Source organism: Drosophila sechellia, chromosome 2L, assembly GCF_004382195.2.
Source record: "Drosophila sechellia strain sech25 chromosome 2L, ASM438219v1, whole genome shotgun sequence".
Classification (NCBI taxonomy): domain Eukaryota; kingdom Metazoa; phylum Arthropoda; class Insecta; order Diptera; family Drosophilidae; genus Drosophila; species Drosophila sechellia.
Genome location: NC_045949.1, coordinates 768,806 through 782,617, shown reverse-complemented (window position 1 = coordinate 782,617; position 13,812 = coordinate 768,806). Strand labels below are relative to the sequence as shown.

Genomic DNA, 13,812 nt, shown 5'->3' with positions numbered 1-13,812 from the left:
CATACATATTCAAGCCATAATTTCATTTGTTTTATTTAATTTGCCATTTCGGCATCAAATCACGCACGACGACGATGGATGCTTATATCCTTCGAGGGTTTTTATCCGGGTCTTCTTTTTTAGCGACTGCGAAGTGCCACCAACGAGCTCCAGACCGCAACTGTTGGCCGCCGTCCAAGTCGCGCTGGTTTTGTCAGACGAATCGCAGATTGAAAGGGCATCCTCCAAGGAGGCTGGCGTTCAACTTCCATCATCCACCTTCAACCGGCTTCTCTCTCTCCGGCGACGTGGAGTGCGCCTGCGCGGCAGAAAGCGCGCCAAAATTTCATTCATGAAAACCCAAGGCGGAGTTGGGGGAGCTCGGCAACAAGCAACAAGCTGTGGCAATTGAAAACTGCGCTGGCAAAGTTTATATTATGTAAATGAATGCCCAACATGAAACTAAATAATTTGCAACTGTTATAATGAAAAATTCATTTATCCCGCTGCCAGAAGATTTCGAGAAAAGAGGACAGCTGTCGATTCGCATTGCCTTCGCTGGAGGAACGAATAATGCAGAACAATGGCGAGCTGACGGCGAGGACACTCTTAATTATGGCTGCATTGAGTCAGTCAGGCCGTCTGAAATAGAAGTGTCCGCCTAGGCATTTGTTCAACATTCCATTTCCAGCTGGGAAAGAGTCGATGGGAAGTTCTTTGGCTTTTCCCAGCTCAACTGGGCTTGCATAATGCGCCCGAGTTTATTTTCCCTTCCGCTTTCTGGCTGGCCTTTTGCTCGGCTCGCTTTTGTTTTCGTTTCCCCTATTGAGCTGCAATGAAAAATAATTTGATTTGATTGCTATTCCTCATCAGTCTCTCCATCCATTTCCACATCCATCCGCTCTCAATGACCTCCATTCAAAAAATTGTAATTAATTTTCTGGCCCTCAACTACCAGCCACCAAATTCGTGTGGAGAGCTGCATGCGAGTGGAATGGTAAAGTTGATTTTATGAGCTGCCAAACTGCAGTTCGCACAAACTCACAGCCTTTGCTCGCTCCCCGGTCGGGCAATCCATTTGCGAAAATGATTCAATTCAATTCTCTGTGCACAGCAAGAAATTATATGATATCAAATTATATATAAAATATATATATGAATATGGTAAAGTAGGGACATTGAATGAAGTTGGTAATCACACTGAAAAAGAAGTGTATCCAATCGAAGTTCAGGGATTTTCTCACTGTGTATGACCATGTAAGGTGAATCGATAGTGGATAGCGGGAGCGACGCAGATAACGGGCGAGCCAAAGATTGCGATTATCGCCACTTGACTTGAGTTCCAGCCTCCTCGGCGCCACCCATGCAAATTTGATGACACCTCCTCCGCTGCCCACCTACCCGGCGCGTCCCTGCTCGGGCGCCAAGTGACAGAAAGATACAGCATCCATTGGATTCCCGTGCTTTCAGCTACAATGGCAGTGCAGTGGGGATTGCGAATGGGAGTGGGATTGGATTGCGACTTTTGTTTGGTTCCCTTGGTTCAAGTTGGCAAATAAAATGCAATTACACCGCAAAACTCAATTTCAAGTGTCAAAAAGTTGCACTGCACTTAAGAAGTTAGTGATGTTGCGACTGTTGACTACCCCGTACCCCCTCAGCCACCTATGAAAGCGGCGGAAGCCGAAAGGCCAAAGTTCAGCTGGGGCACAAAGCGGTTTATGCTGGAGGAGCAGCCCGAAATAAATCCCGAATATGACTTCCTCTCCAAGGAAGGCCCGCTGCAGGAGTGATATCCCTGATAATTTATAGTCCAAATGGGCGATATATAGGCCGTGTTCTGTTTATGTTTCTCTTTGCCAGCAAACTAATTTGCCACCGTGGGATGGGGGATGAAAGGTGGACGTGGCGATTGCCCGTGTACAAGCGGCCTCCATTTGCATTTTAAATGAGCTGGCTGGAAAACTTTTTACAATGCCACTTGAAATGTCGGAATAACTTCTCTCAGGCGGGTGCTTGAAATACGGCTTGAAGATTGGACACCTACACCGTATTATAATAACAAATATTTGCTGAAGAGAGAAGGCATATCAAATAGGAAGTAATACTTGCCCTCTCTACAGGAATTCAAAAGTGGTTTAAGCTGACAAAGTGCTCTGTTTGTTGTACAAATCGAATCAAGATTAAGTATCGTATGAAAGCACTCTAGGAATTTAAATTGTGTGAGGGCCGAATTAAGTGTTCACTGAACTGGATCCGTGTGTGGATAAATGGTATTCACTGTTCACATGGACTGACCAACCGTTGTGTGGACAACTATCTGTTGTTTGCTCGTTTGGTTCGTGTGTCTCGCTTTGTTTGCGGACACTTGGCAATTGGCAGCTTCCCCACTTTCAGGCTCCTGGAACCGAACTTTTGGGCAAGACCAGTCAAAACACTTTACACGTTCCGCTTTCCACTGACACTGTCACAGCTGGAACACATGGCGTATGCGTAATTTAGTGCTGCATACTTTGCGGCGCAAATTTGCACTTTTGTGACTTGTTTAGCTACCCTATGCTGATGTCTCCGCCTCGACAGCACTTAAAATCAGAAATTCAATTATCTCCCAAACACGCACTACCCCACATCCTGCTCATTTTGCACTTCTTCCACCCAGGACTCCCTTTGGAGCGGGCCTGCTTCCATTTCGCACGCTCATTTCACACCTGCGCGCCTTTTCAAGGTTGACAAAGGAATCGGTAGGGCAAGGCACTTGGCCGAGGAAGAGGCGGAATGTAGGGCACTCTCAACTTTATTGTCCCTCGGAGTGTTTAGTCAACAGTTGAAATAGCTGGGTTAAGCAATTTGTTTCAGCCAAATCCCTTTCCACTATGTACTAGTCCGGATTAAGACAATTCTAAGAGGTAAGTAATGTGAGGCAGTTTTATAAAGAGTGAAAATATCCAGCTGGATTTCCTCAGTCAGATTTTCAATTGAAAGATCAATAACATTTTATACGCTTAGAAACAGCATCAGCTAATACAGACCAATCCGGACCAAAGTAAATTTTTTTCTGTGTGTATGTAAGACAGACTTAGGTAAAGTTCTCGAAATCCGCGTCGCTTTCAGGGCAATTTAATTATAATTTTCTTCTTTTTGGGCCTGGTCTGGCGAAAAATTCATTATCGCCGGGGCAAATTAGCTTGAAAACAATTAACACCTGTTCGCCGGCTGCTCGTGGCAGGCCACTTCAAAAAGTAACACGGCCGAGCCATTTACCATTTACCTTTCACAGGAGCAGGATGCCTCTTCCGCCTACGCCTCTCTCTTATTCTAATGAAAAAAGTTGTAGAAAAAACTTTTCAAATTACAACGGAAATCCGTGAAAATCCTTTTAACAAAGCACAACATGACCAGACGGCGACAGGGAGAGGGCGGGGAAAGGGAAAAGCATGGTGGAAGCGGACGAGCAGGTCTCCCTCCAAGCTGATGCTGCTGCTGATGATGATGATGCTGCTGATTATGATGGCGCTTTAAACAGACATCGGCCCACATCTGCTGTAAGCCGGGTACCCCCATCACGTGCCACCACCGCCGTCACCAGGACAAACCACCGCCAGTTCCACCGGCTGTCGTCCATTTTTGTGTCGCGGTTTTTCCAGAAGAGGAAAGGAAAAGCTGCGACTGTGACTGAAGCTTGCAAATTGAGTTAGTCGCCAGTTGGCCAGGAGGCACGGCACTCAGAAAAAAGATCAATAGCTGTTCGATATATATGATTAACATGGTTTGTGTAGAGTTTGCGTAGGCTACCATTCGTTTTAGGTATGAAATTGATGAAACATTTTAAGAGCAAGGCATCAAGCTGACTTTTTCAATAGAGGTAGGGGTCACCATCTTACCCCTCATCACTTGGGTTCAGTTCGATTTTCCAATACATTCTCACGCTCTTGCCCAAGTTTATTTATTGACTGCGGTTGAGACTGAACCTCGTACATCATCCCATTTGCTGATTCTCCTGATGTTTCCACAACAGCCGCTGCCGTCGGAAAACTTTTCACTTTTAATGAAATATATTCAATTTTTCAGGTGTTACAAATATTTAACATTTCGCAACTTTCTGAATATGCATCTCAAAGAGGGTGAGAAAAACACCGTGCCACACCACCAAACCATCCAGCCACCCAACCACCCAACGCACCACAACTGCGGCCGCAGAGTGGTTTTCGCGCAAAAAGGTTCAAGGCGAAAAAAACACGAAACATTTTAAATGTTAATTAAGAACGGAACAGAATCGGATAATTTGCATGTGCTCCGGGTTCCTGCCGCTCCATCCCGGTTAATTGGATTAGGTTCCGTTTGAAAGTTAACGTTTTCGGGTTTTCGCACCAAATTGAATTAGCTGGTCCGAAAGCCGAACAGAAACAGCACAAAAATCCACACACAATATTTTCGGCGGGCTGTAAATTCAGCATCATTTGATTTATTTCGAGATCGGATTTGGCTGCTGATTGGCACACGAGATATTTCGTTTTTGTATGCACAAGCTATTGGTGAAATCTGCACTCGAAAGTAATGTTGAATTTTTAAATGTTGAACTTATAAAATAAATATTTATTAACGTTTATGCTGAACATATATCTCGTGTTTTTCGAAATAAAGTTCTACTTTTACTTTTTAAAATTCACGTATTCCACGTACCGAGAGAACACTGTACTAATATTTTACCCGCTGCGGCCGCGTGGTCTGTGAGAAATACAGACTGTTAAGTGCTGGCGGCGCAGAGTCTTCTTTTATACCGACCAGCATCAATGTTGGGCCTTCAACTCGGTTCAACCAAAGTGAGTAAGCTCAGTTCGCCGGTTGTAAACAAACGACAGCTGTTGCATGTGGCACCCTTTATGTGCGATTCGCTTTCATCAACAGCTTTTCCTTAGCCGGGTCGCGAACCAGTTTATGGCACTGCCACAGTATTCATACCGCCATAAATGAGTAACAGCTAGTCCAATCGACGCAATCGTTCGCTCTGAAGAAATATTTCGGACTCAAATGCCAATAAAATGATTAAGGGATTCCCACAAATTCACACTATCTATTAGTGGTACACCATTATTGCAGGTTGTGTTTTTCAAATAAGGATCTGAATGAATTAAAATGAAGCTATTGGCATTTCTTGATTTAGATACAGTCCTAGCAGCTAGTAACTCTTAACGTTGAACTTTACAATATCTAACGGAACAGGGATTAGAATGCATATGTGTCTGCAGTGCGTTTTAGCTTGGTCGGTGGTACTGTCGGCACTTGCGATGACGTCTCCTTTTGGTCCGCCGGGGGCAGGCTCCTTCACCTTTTGAACCCTAATTGGCTTTTTGCGGCTCAACGGTCTGCTTATGTAAGGCAACCTTTGCGGACTCCCCATCAACTATCGCTGATACAAGTCGGCACGCAATGTCCCCATATCAGTGTTATTTTCCGTCTCCATTTATCTCTGCTTATGTATTATGTAAATTGGACCTATAATGAGACCTATCATTTGAGGAAGCCAGATTGCGGTGGCCAATTTGTTTTTGAAAGCAATTCTCTCATGGGTAGAATATTTCTATCTGCCCCTATCCCTTTTGCCCAATAGCAGTGCACCTGCAACACGCTCTAATTAAAATGACAAATAGAATCATACGAAAGTGTTTTATCTCGGTACCTTGGCATCTGGCAACGAGGCGTATGCGTAATTTTCTCAGCTTGCTGCTTTCTCGCACCCTTCGGGTTGCAATTTTCCACTTTAGGCTGTATCTGAGATCCACGCAAGTTGAGCAATAACAGAATCGTTTACTTGATCATTTGAAATACCAGCAAGAGTATAAATGGGTGTTCTGACTTGACAACATATTTAAGTTACAATGAAAAATTATAATAAACCGAGTATTAAGCTTTCTACATACATATTTAAGCATATGTATCATATCCGGTTTTATTTAAGGTGCTTGTTATTTAACTTAATATTTAATGGGTATCTTTTAGTCGCCTATTTGCTAGTTTTGGCATTCGTGTCTGTTAAAGGTAATTTTCCTAAGGATTTAAAGTGTGTCAAAGTGCATTAAACAATTGTCGTTTATTTTCGGGTGTTGGGACGTTTGTTTTTCTTGAGGGGAGAAGGTGGGGCGGTGATATAAACATAGTATATAGGCACAGTCAGAACAGAAACAGATGAGGTCTCTTTGATGCGTTTTGCTGGCGTCACGAGCGTCTTTCTCGCTCTCTCGCTGTCGCATTAGGTGACCAGAGAATTAGAGAAATAACACTGAGAACCCTTGCAGCAAAGTGAAAACGAAATGTGGCGAAAACAAAGCCAAAGAAATGTGCCTGGCGGTGGGCTCTTCTGGTCGCAACTGCTTAAATTAAATACATTGCTCACTTTCTGTTCAATTGGCGAGCCCAGCGGACATCGGAGGAGCCGCTTCAGATCGCGTTCAGTTCAGAGTGGATTCCGTCCGAGATTCCGTTCCGTTAGAGCGCTCAGCGTCCGTCGATCGCCAGGCAGTTAAGACCGCGACCTCGCGGCATTCCGGCTGCAGTCTCCGGTTCCGTGTCGCGTCGAGCGTTTCGTGTTGAGGTACCCGGAGATCCTTCCCGATCCCCACACGTCCCAAAAACCCATTTACTTCCGCGTAGGAAGCTAAGGAGGAATGTTTCCAGTTTGGGAATACATTTAGTTAGCAAGGTTCAGTAGGTCATCAGTACTCGGCAGTAATGTGTTATTAATTTGTACATAACTAAACAAATGCCAAAGAACATACAAGAAAGTAGAGCCCAACCATATTTGTTTTTCTCTGGAAGGGGTGTCTACTAATTGTCGGTATTTCCCAGTTATGAGCGTTTGCTATAACCGGCATGAGGGTCATATAACAGTCGGTCGAAGAACAATTTAAGCCTTTCCCACTTGCATTGCGTAATTTAATTTTGGTACTCTCACCATTCGTTTCTCGTTCTGTTTCCAATCAACACCCCCACCCACTTAGTCTTTCCTAGTAAACAAACCTTGAAGTCAAGCCCCCTCGAATGCAGACCAAAGCATAGAAAAGCAAACATTGTCCCCTAATACCGAAGCCCCCTTGGGGGTGCCTACCACTTTGTGGCATTCGCAGGTAGAAGACAATCCTCTACAACGGCTACAGCAGTGCAACGCATTTTGAAACTTTTGATGCAACGGCAGCAGAAACTGCTGCGGAAATTATTCCAACTGACTGCATTGGCAAAACGTTAAGTATACGCAGTGGTGTGCGGGCAAAAAAAAGCAAAAGGCGGTGATAAAGTGCCAAGAAAAATACCAACGAGTGAGTACAAAGTGAGACATATCGCAGAACAATAATTATCGCGGGGAGTGCCATCAACCAGCTCCATCCTGGGTAATCTGTGGTTAATCGTCCGAGGTGAGCTCATCCAAAAACAACATGGAAAATTACAGAGCGGTGGCGACAAGTGAAACCTAAAATATAGTTATTAAGTTGCCATTAACAGTTTGGTGTGTTAGCAGCACTCAGAGAACCGATAAAGCATTTTCACTGCCAATCATTTAAGAAGTTCACAATTTTTGCACGCTATTTTCGACCAAGTTTAACAATTAACTATACATAATACTGGTATAAAAAACTTCGTAAAGGGTACCTCCTATTCGGCGTATTTCTGTTGCGAGTTTCAATCCAGAAGAGAGTGAACTTTGGGGACGCAGGGTGACCTTCGATCGCTTTGAAAGTGTTTCGCTTTCGTGCCTGTCTATAATTTGCGTCAGCTAAGCTAAACCGAAATGAATGGGCCAAGTGACAGGTTGAATCGATAAGGGGCTCAAGAGCCTAACACACTAACTATTTATAATGGAAGCCAAGGAATTCTCCCTCTGTTTCTTCTATGCACATAGATCTCGTTGCTTCTCCTAAGCATTCGAAGAAAACCCTGCCAAATGTCAAGTTCAAGTTCGCCCATCTCGGCGATATCTATATATCTCAGATCTACATATGCTGAAAGTTCTGGGAAGGGGAAGTGCCAATAAATTTCTGTCTTGCAGCGGGCAAAAATCAAAACGACAGCCGAAACTCGTCGCTGCAATTATCTTAATTATCTGCCAGAGATTGGGGGATATGGCGAGGATGTTTCGCCACTGGGACTTGGGGAATGCAATGCGAATTGCAATATGACAACCGAATTCAGCCGGATCCCGGCGGGCGCGGAACGATTTGTTTGTTGTGGCCAGGCCAAGAAGTTAAATATAGCACTGCCCTATTGATTTGGCCCACTGCCCAAGAGATGGCCAATAGGTTTTGGGTCTTCGGGGGCAAAGGCCCGGGGCTCTCACATGATTTATGAATGACAGCTAACAAGGCGCACTCTCTTGCAGATCGATAAACGTCTTTTAGCGACGAACCCTCTCCCGGTGCTCTCCCTTATCCCCGAGGACATTCGGTGGCAATTGCCAAGTCACTTAAATCGATTAGCACCGCTATTAAATCAAATTACCTGGAAAGGTTTGGAAAGTGGTTTTGCACTTAGAGCACAAAAGTAGTCTTTCCACGGAAAAGAAAATTAGATTATATGCTTTGAACCGAGCAGCTGATTTATGTTAGTATCACATGCAAGCTTTAATTAAAGGATTAATTTATTAATAACAATGCTGCATATATGGATTTGTTGTTGTTCTTATAGACTCTCCCATTACTTTTAAATACGATTTAACTTCACATATGATTATTGAGCTAATTTCTCTGCGTGGCTTCTTTCTAATCAATTTTTGCGTGCTCGCCAAGCGGAATTTTCCGCTTTATGATAATTATGGAGCGTCAATCAGCTTTTCGACAGAGCGTGATGTCTGCATCGCGTATCCATTTCAATTTCAATTTCCATTTCGTTTTCATTTCCCTGCCGGCATTTGCCATAAATGCGCCGCGAGAAAGAGAGAGATTCGGTCGTGTTTATGGCACACAGGACACTCGACTCCTGAGTGGCTTTTTTGGATAAAAAGCTGACCCAGCGAGAGAGTGGCACATTCGCAGGAGCAAGCTTGAAGTGAGCGGTTCGCATTCCCAGGAGCTGTGAATTAGGAGCAGAAAAAGGATAATCAGACACGGCTGAAAATAGTGAAAACGAAAGCGGAAGAAGGCTGAACCTAAGGCCACGCTGTAAGGCTTGGAAAAAGAAACCAGGAGCATATAAGCACCTCCTATTTGAAACCGAATTTAAGGTCGAACAGGACCTGACACAGTGACAGACGACCGCTGACCCGGACTCTGAAAAATCGATTATCCGTGTGTGTGCACAACACGGGCCGCGAGTGCGAGTGCAGTTCAGCGTCTTGAAGAGAGCCAGCACCACCCTCCGCCCGCTTGCGAAGGTCAGCCCCATCTGATTACCTTTCCAGAGCGTTCAGTTGCCAAAAGCCACAACAACGGAGCCGTTAACAAACAAACGCCGCAGCAGCGAGGAAGGAACGAGGCTTAGAGGCGGAACGCAAACGCCGCCGAACAAAAGGAAGACAACTCCGCACCGGTAGAATGGCCTACCTAATCAACATCCTCAAGTTCAATGTGAAGTACTTAAAAAATCAATAACTGGACACCAGCACCGACCGAGCAACCAGCCAAACATCCATCTATTCCGCAACAGGAGCAGCCGCATTCCAACTGAAACACAGGGGAATCCCCCACCAATCGCTAGCTCTCTCTTTCTCTCGGTCGCCCTGTCTTGCTTGCTCCTCTCTTGGTTTTTGGTTATCGGTTTTGTCGCCACCGCTCCGCTGCGCCTTAATCTGCGCCACCCGGAAGCTTGGACATTTGGACAATGGAAATGGAAAAGTCTGGCAAATTTTCAGATTACCTCTTCGCCAAAATGGGTCCCCCCACCTCAACTGAGCTGCCACCGAAGACCACGGAATGCAGCGATGCCCCCGTGGAGTTGACCGGTTATCGCAGGTGGCTCTCCGAGAATCTAATGCTCCTGGTCACCCTTTCCGGAGTTCTCCTCGGTGTAGTACTAGGTAAGTCCGATAAGTTCAAAAGACGACCTATTTTAAGTGCATACACTTTGATTGCCAACTCAGAAGAGTTTTGTTGAAATATTCCATTAATGTACTACTTATCCGACAGGACTCTCCTTGCGGCCGCTAAATTTACACGGGGACTCCATCATGCTGATTTCCTATCCAGGCGAACTGTTTATGCGCGTACTCAAGCTGATGATCTTGCCGCTAGTTATATCGAGCCTTATTGCCGGATCGGCCAGCCTTAACGCCAAGATGAACGGCAAGATAGCGCTGCGCACGTTGGTTTACTTTGCCAGCACTTCGTTCTTCAACGCTGCACTGGGAATCGCTCTCGTTCTGCTCATCCATCCTGGAAATCCGGATCTGCACAATGCGGACGATCGATCTACAGATCGGCGGGCAGTTAACCTTCTAGATAGTCTTTTGGATTTGGGCAGGTGAGTTCAATTTTATTACCATCCTAAAACGCTCTTAGCAACATAATAAGCTATAAAACCTGTTAGCAGCCTCAGTGGCGCCCTCTACATGTGAGCTTAAAGCGGCAACTAGTGTCAAAACATGGCAAGCGGTCCAATTCTCTAGTACGACTAAGCAGTGTACGAATATAACTGCTTGAAGCAGTGCAAAGAAAATTATTTTGTAGTTTGTAGTAGATCGATATTAATAGTCGACCCAAATTGTGATACAATTCCATACACATATTTACCTCTTATATGGTATAAGAGTTAATTTTCATATTTCACTATTAACTGTGTTTTCTTAACTACAGGAACGTATTCCCGGACAACCTGTTTCAGGCCTCCATTCAGCAGGCGCACACCGTCTACTTGCCCAAGCCGAGCATCCTGCACGTCTTCAACGAGACGATGAATGACACCTTGGCATCCGGATCGGAGGCCCAACGCTTATCTGAGGACCTTACGGAGGAGGTGGTGCTGGTGAGGGACATCCAGTACCGCAGTGGAACCAACACCCTGGGCATCGTCTTCTTCTGCCTGGTGTTCGGCACTTTTTTGGGAACCATCGGCCAGAAGGGTCAGGTCGTGGTTGACTTCTTTGCCGCCATTTTTGAGGTGATCATGAAGATGGTCACCTGCGTGATGTGGCTGACACCCGTGGGCATTAGTTCTGTGATCGCTGGGAAGATACTGAGCGTGGGCGATTTGGGCCTGGTGATGTCGCAACTCATGTGGTTCATCGTCACGGTGGCCATCGGCGTGTTTATCTACCAGTTTGTGGTGATGCAGGCCGTATATTTCGTCGTCGTGCGTCGCAATCCGTTCAAGTTCTACGCCGGACTCATCCAGGCCATGCTTACCGCCTTCGCCACGGCCTCAACGTGAGTTCTGTGTTCATTCGGGATTTATAAGTCCTTGGGTCTATAATCTGATGAATCTGTTTGGCCTTTGATGAAAGTTAAGCTTCAGGAGATTTTCAATTTTTCGGTCCAACGACACATGAAATACCCCTTGTTGATAAGGCTATGTCTTAAGCAATGGACAAATTTATAAATCACATTCGAAAAATACTGTATGACAAAATTTTGACCGCTCATAACATGAAGTGAAGTAAATCAATGAAACGAAGTTATTGGAAAGTTTTTAAATAACAACATTCCCATTTTAACTGGCAATGTTACTGAACAATTTTTTGCTAGACAAGCCACAAAATTAGTTTACTAATTTATAGTTTATTTAATTTAAAGTTTAGAATCCTTTACTGTTTTCTTTAAAACTTGGCAATAGCCAATCAAAATTTGTTTAAATGTTTAACTGACTAGGAACTCAGTTTCAGTTTCAGTAGGAGTGCGTTAAATGTGTATTTTTTCTTTCTTTCGGTATTTGCCACGACCTGATGTTGTATCCGAACCACCCACTAATACTCATTCACCAAAAAAAATCAACACACTCCTCGACCAAACTGCGACTGCCGCGCCCCTTAGCGCCGCTGCCCTGCCCATTACATTCCGCTGCATGAACGAGAAACTCAAGGTGGATCCGCGGATCACGCGATTTGTCCTCCCGATCGGATGCAACATCAACATGGACGGAACGGCCCTATATATCGCGGTGGCCTCGATATTTATTGCCCAGATGAGCGGCATGGTCCTGGGATTTGGAGAGCTCCTCACGGTGCTCTTGACCTCCACGGCTGCCTCCATGAGCTCGGCCAGCGTTCCGAGTGCTGCCCTGGTACTCCTTCTCGTGGTGCTGACCGCCATTGATGCTCCTGTTCAGGATGTGACGCTCCTCTTCGCCGTGGACTGGTTTGTGTGAGTATGGATCTGATTTGGAATGGCAGTTCCACTGCACAAAAGCTTTATCGAAGATTCTTCTCTTGCAGGGATCGGATTCGCACCACCAATAATATGCTGGGTGACTGCTACACTGCTGCCGTAGTCGAGGAGTTGTCGCGAAAGGAGTTGATGGCTTTGGATGCAGCTTCCGTTAACTATCAGGTATGAGTAACTACTTGGGACATTTTACCAATCTGATGACTATCCCTTCAGGACATGCCCGCTGGCACCCCCAATGGACATGGACATGGACACCACGATGGGGGACTTCTCGAGGGGCAGACCGAGTTGGAGACGAGCAGCAAGTGCGTTATGACGATGACGGACTCGGTGGTGGTGGACATTAGTGCGGTGATGAATAACGTGAACCTGCAGCAGGAGCACTGTAACCGCAGGGTCTAGGATGTTTTGAACAGCCCAGACTCGATTTTAGTTCGTCAGCATCAGCTCTATAGTCCCAGTACCGCCACCACCACAATACAACACCTATGATATTCACCACCAATAGACCACAGTGTTCCCCAACAAACAAATTTTTTATATAGGATCTTTAAACAACAAATGATCGGATATATATCGAGACTGTCTGACGAACCCACCCGCATTGAATTTACTCCTCTTTTGGACCAGTGTCGATAGCAATTAATTAGCCTGAACACTTAAAGGACTCCGCATACGTAAATATGGAATATTCACCTTGTAGGACTCGCATAGGAATATTATATGCCACATGTAAGCACACACATTTTACCTTAAACCCAAAGGAAGAAAATCGCCGAGCGCGGGATTTTTGTGATCCATCCTGGGAACTATGTGCATAATCTATGGGTATTATTTTGTAAGCTCGATTGTGATGGGGTCACCACGCTGATTTGTTTATTTATACGTTATATATGTGTTGTTTGGGAGTATTATGAGGGATCAATGTTTAAGTTGATTGAGGAGGGATTGAAAGGTAGAACAAGCAGGTTGTGCAAGAAGCTGGCCTAGGTTTAGATTTAGTTGACCTCCTAATTTCCTAAAACTCACGTTTGGTTATACGCCCCTGATAAACAATTAACAACTAATGGCTATGGAATATCACTTACCAATTACTCATTTTCAGTTACTGATACCAAATATCACACATGCATTCGTAGACTGATAGCAGACTTAGTAGCGATAACAAATATGTATCTGCATATATGCAATACTTACTAACCAATATCCGACATTCGATTTGTACGCGAACGCATACGCTGAATACAATAAAGTTATTATACCACCTACTTCAAAGTAATTTACAGTGTATACTTTTTGGGCCATTTTCTCAAAAAAACACCCAATGCAACGATGTGCCTACAATCAAACGATTAGCTTTATATGAATGCCTATTGACACTTTGTAAGGAAGCCAACATTTTGGCGTTGCATCATAATTTATTCCCATAATTTTAAACCTTTCTTTTATGTACATATAGAGGATTATATTCAGAGGACAGCTTTTGATTGGACTTCCAAACGATCATTTGTGCTAAGCGTGTGTATTATTC

At 44.7% G+C, this 13,812-nt stretch overlaps 1 protein-coding gene across 2 annotated transcripts; it reads left to right on the top strand.

The window, feature by feature from the left end:
• The first annotated feature begins 6,400 nt into the window (after positions 1-6,400).
• LOC6617289 (excitatory amino acid transporter) lies at positions 6,401-13,560 on the top strand. 2 transcript variants are annotated; one of them, XM_032724676.1, is made up of 8 exons: positions 6,401-6,568; positions 7,101-7,385; positions 9,815-9,979; positions 10,089-10,422; positions 10,755-11,324; positions 11,928-12,257; positions 12,329-12,443; positions 12,495-13,560. In XM_032724676.1, exons 3-8 carry the CDS (start codon positions 9,832-9,834, stop codon positions 12,681-12,683), a joined length of 1,686 nt encoding a protein of 561 aa, XP_032580567.1. In that variant the 5' UTR covers positions 6,401-6,568; positions 7,101-7,385; positions 9,815-9,831; the 3' UTR covers positions 12,684-13,560. The 2 variants fall into 2 exon arrangements, with proteins under 2 accessions (XP_032580567.1, XP_002041616.2); XM_002041580.2 differs by lacking the exons at positions 6,401-6,568; positions 7,101-7,385 and having other exon boundaries at positions 8,988-9,979.
• Positions 13,561-13,812: the final 252 nt, after the last annotated feature.

Coding starts and splice junctions, on each gene's coding strand:
- LOC6617289 (XM_002041580.2), top strand. CDS start 9,784: ATGGAAATGGAAAAGTCTGGCAAATTTTCAGATTACCTCTTCGCCAAA. Junction 11,325..11,927: donor GCCTTCGCCACGGCCTCAAC/GTGAGTTCTGTG, acceptor CGCGCCCCTTAG/CGCCGCTGCCCTGCCCATTA. Junction 12,258..12,328: donor TTCGCCGTGGACTGGTTTGT/GTGAGTATGGAT, acceptor CTTCTCTTGCAG/GGATCGGATTCGCACCACCA.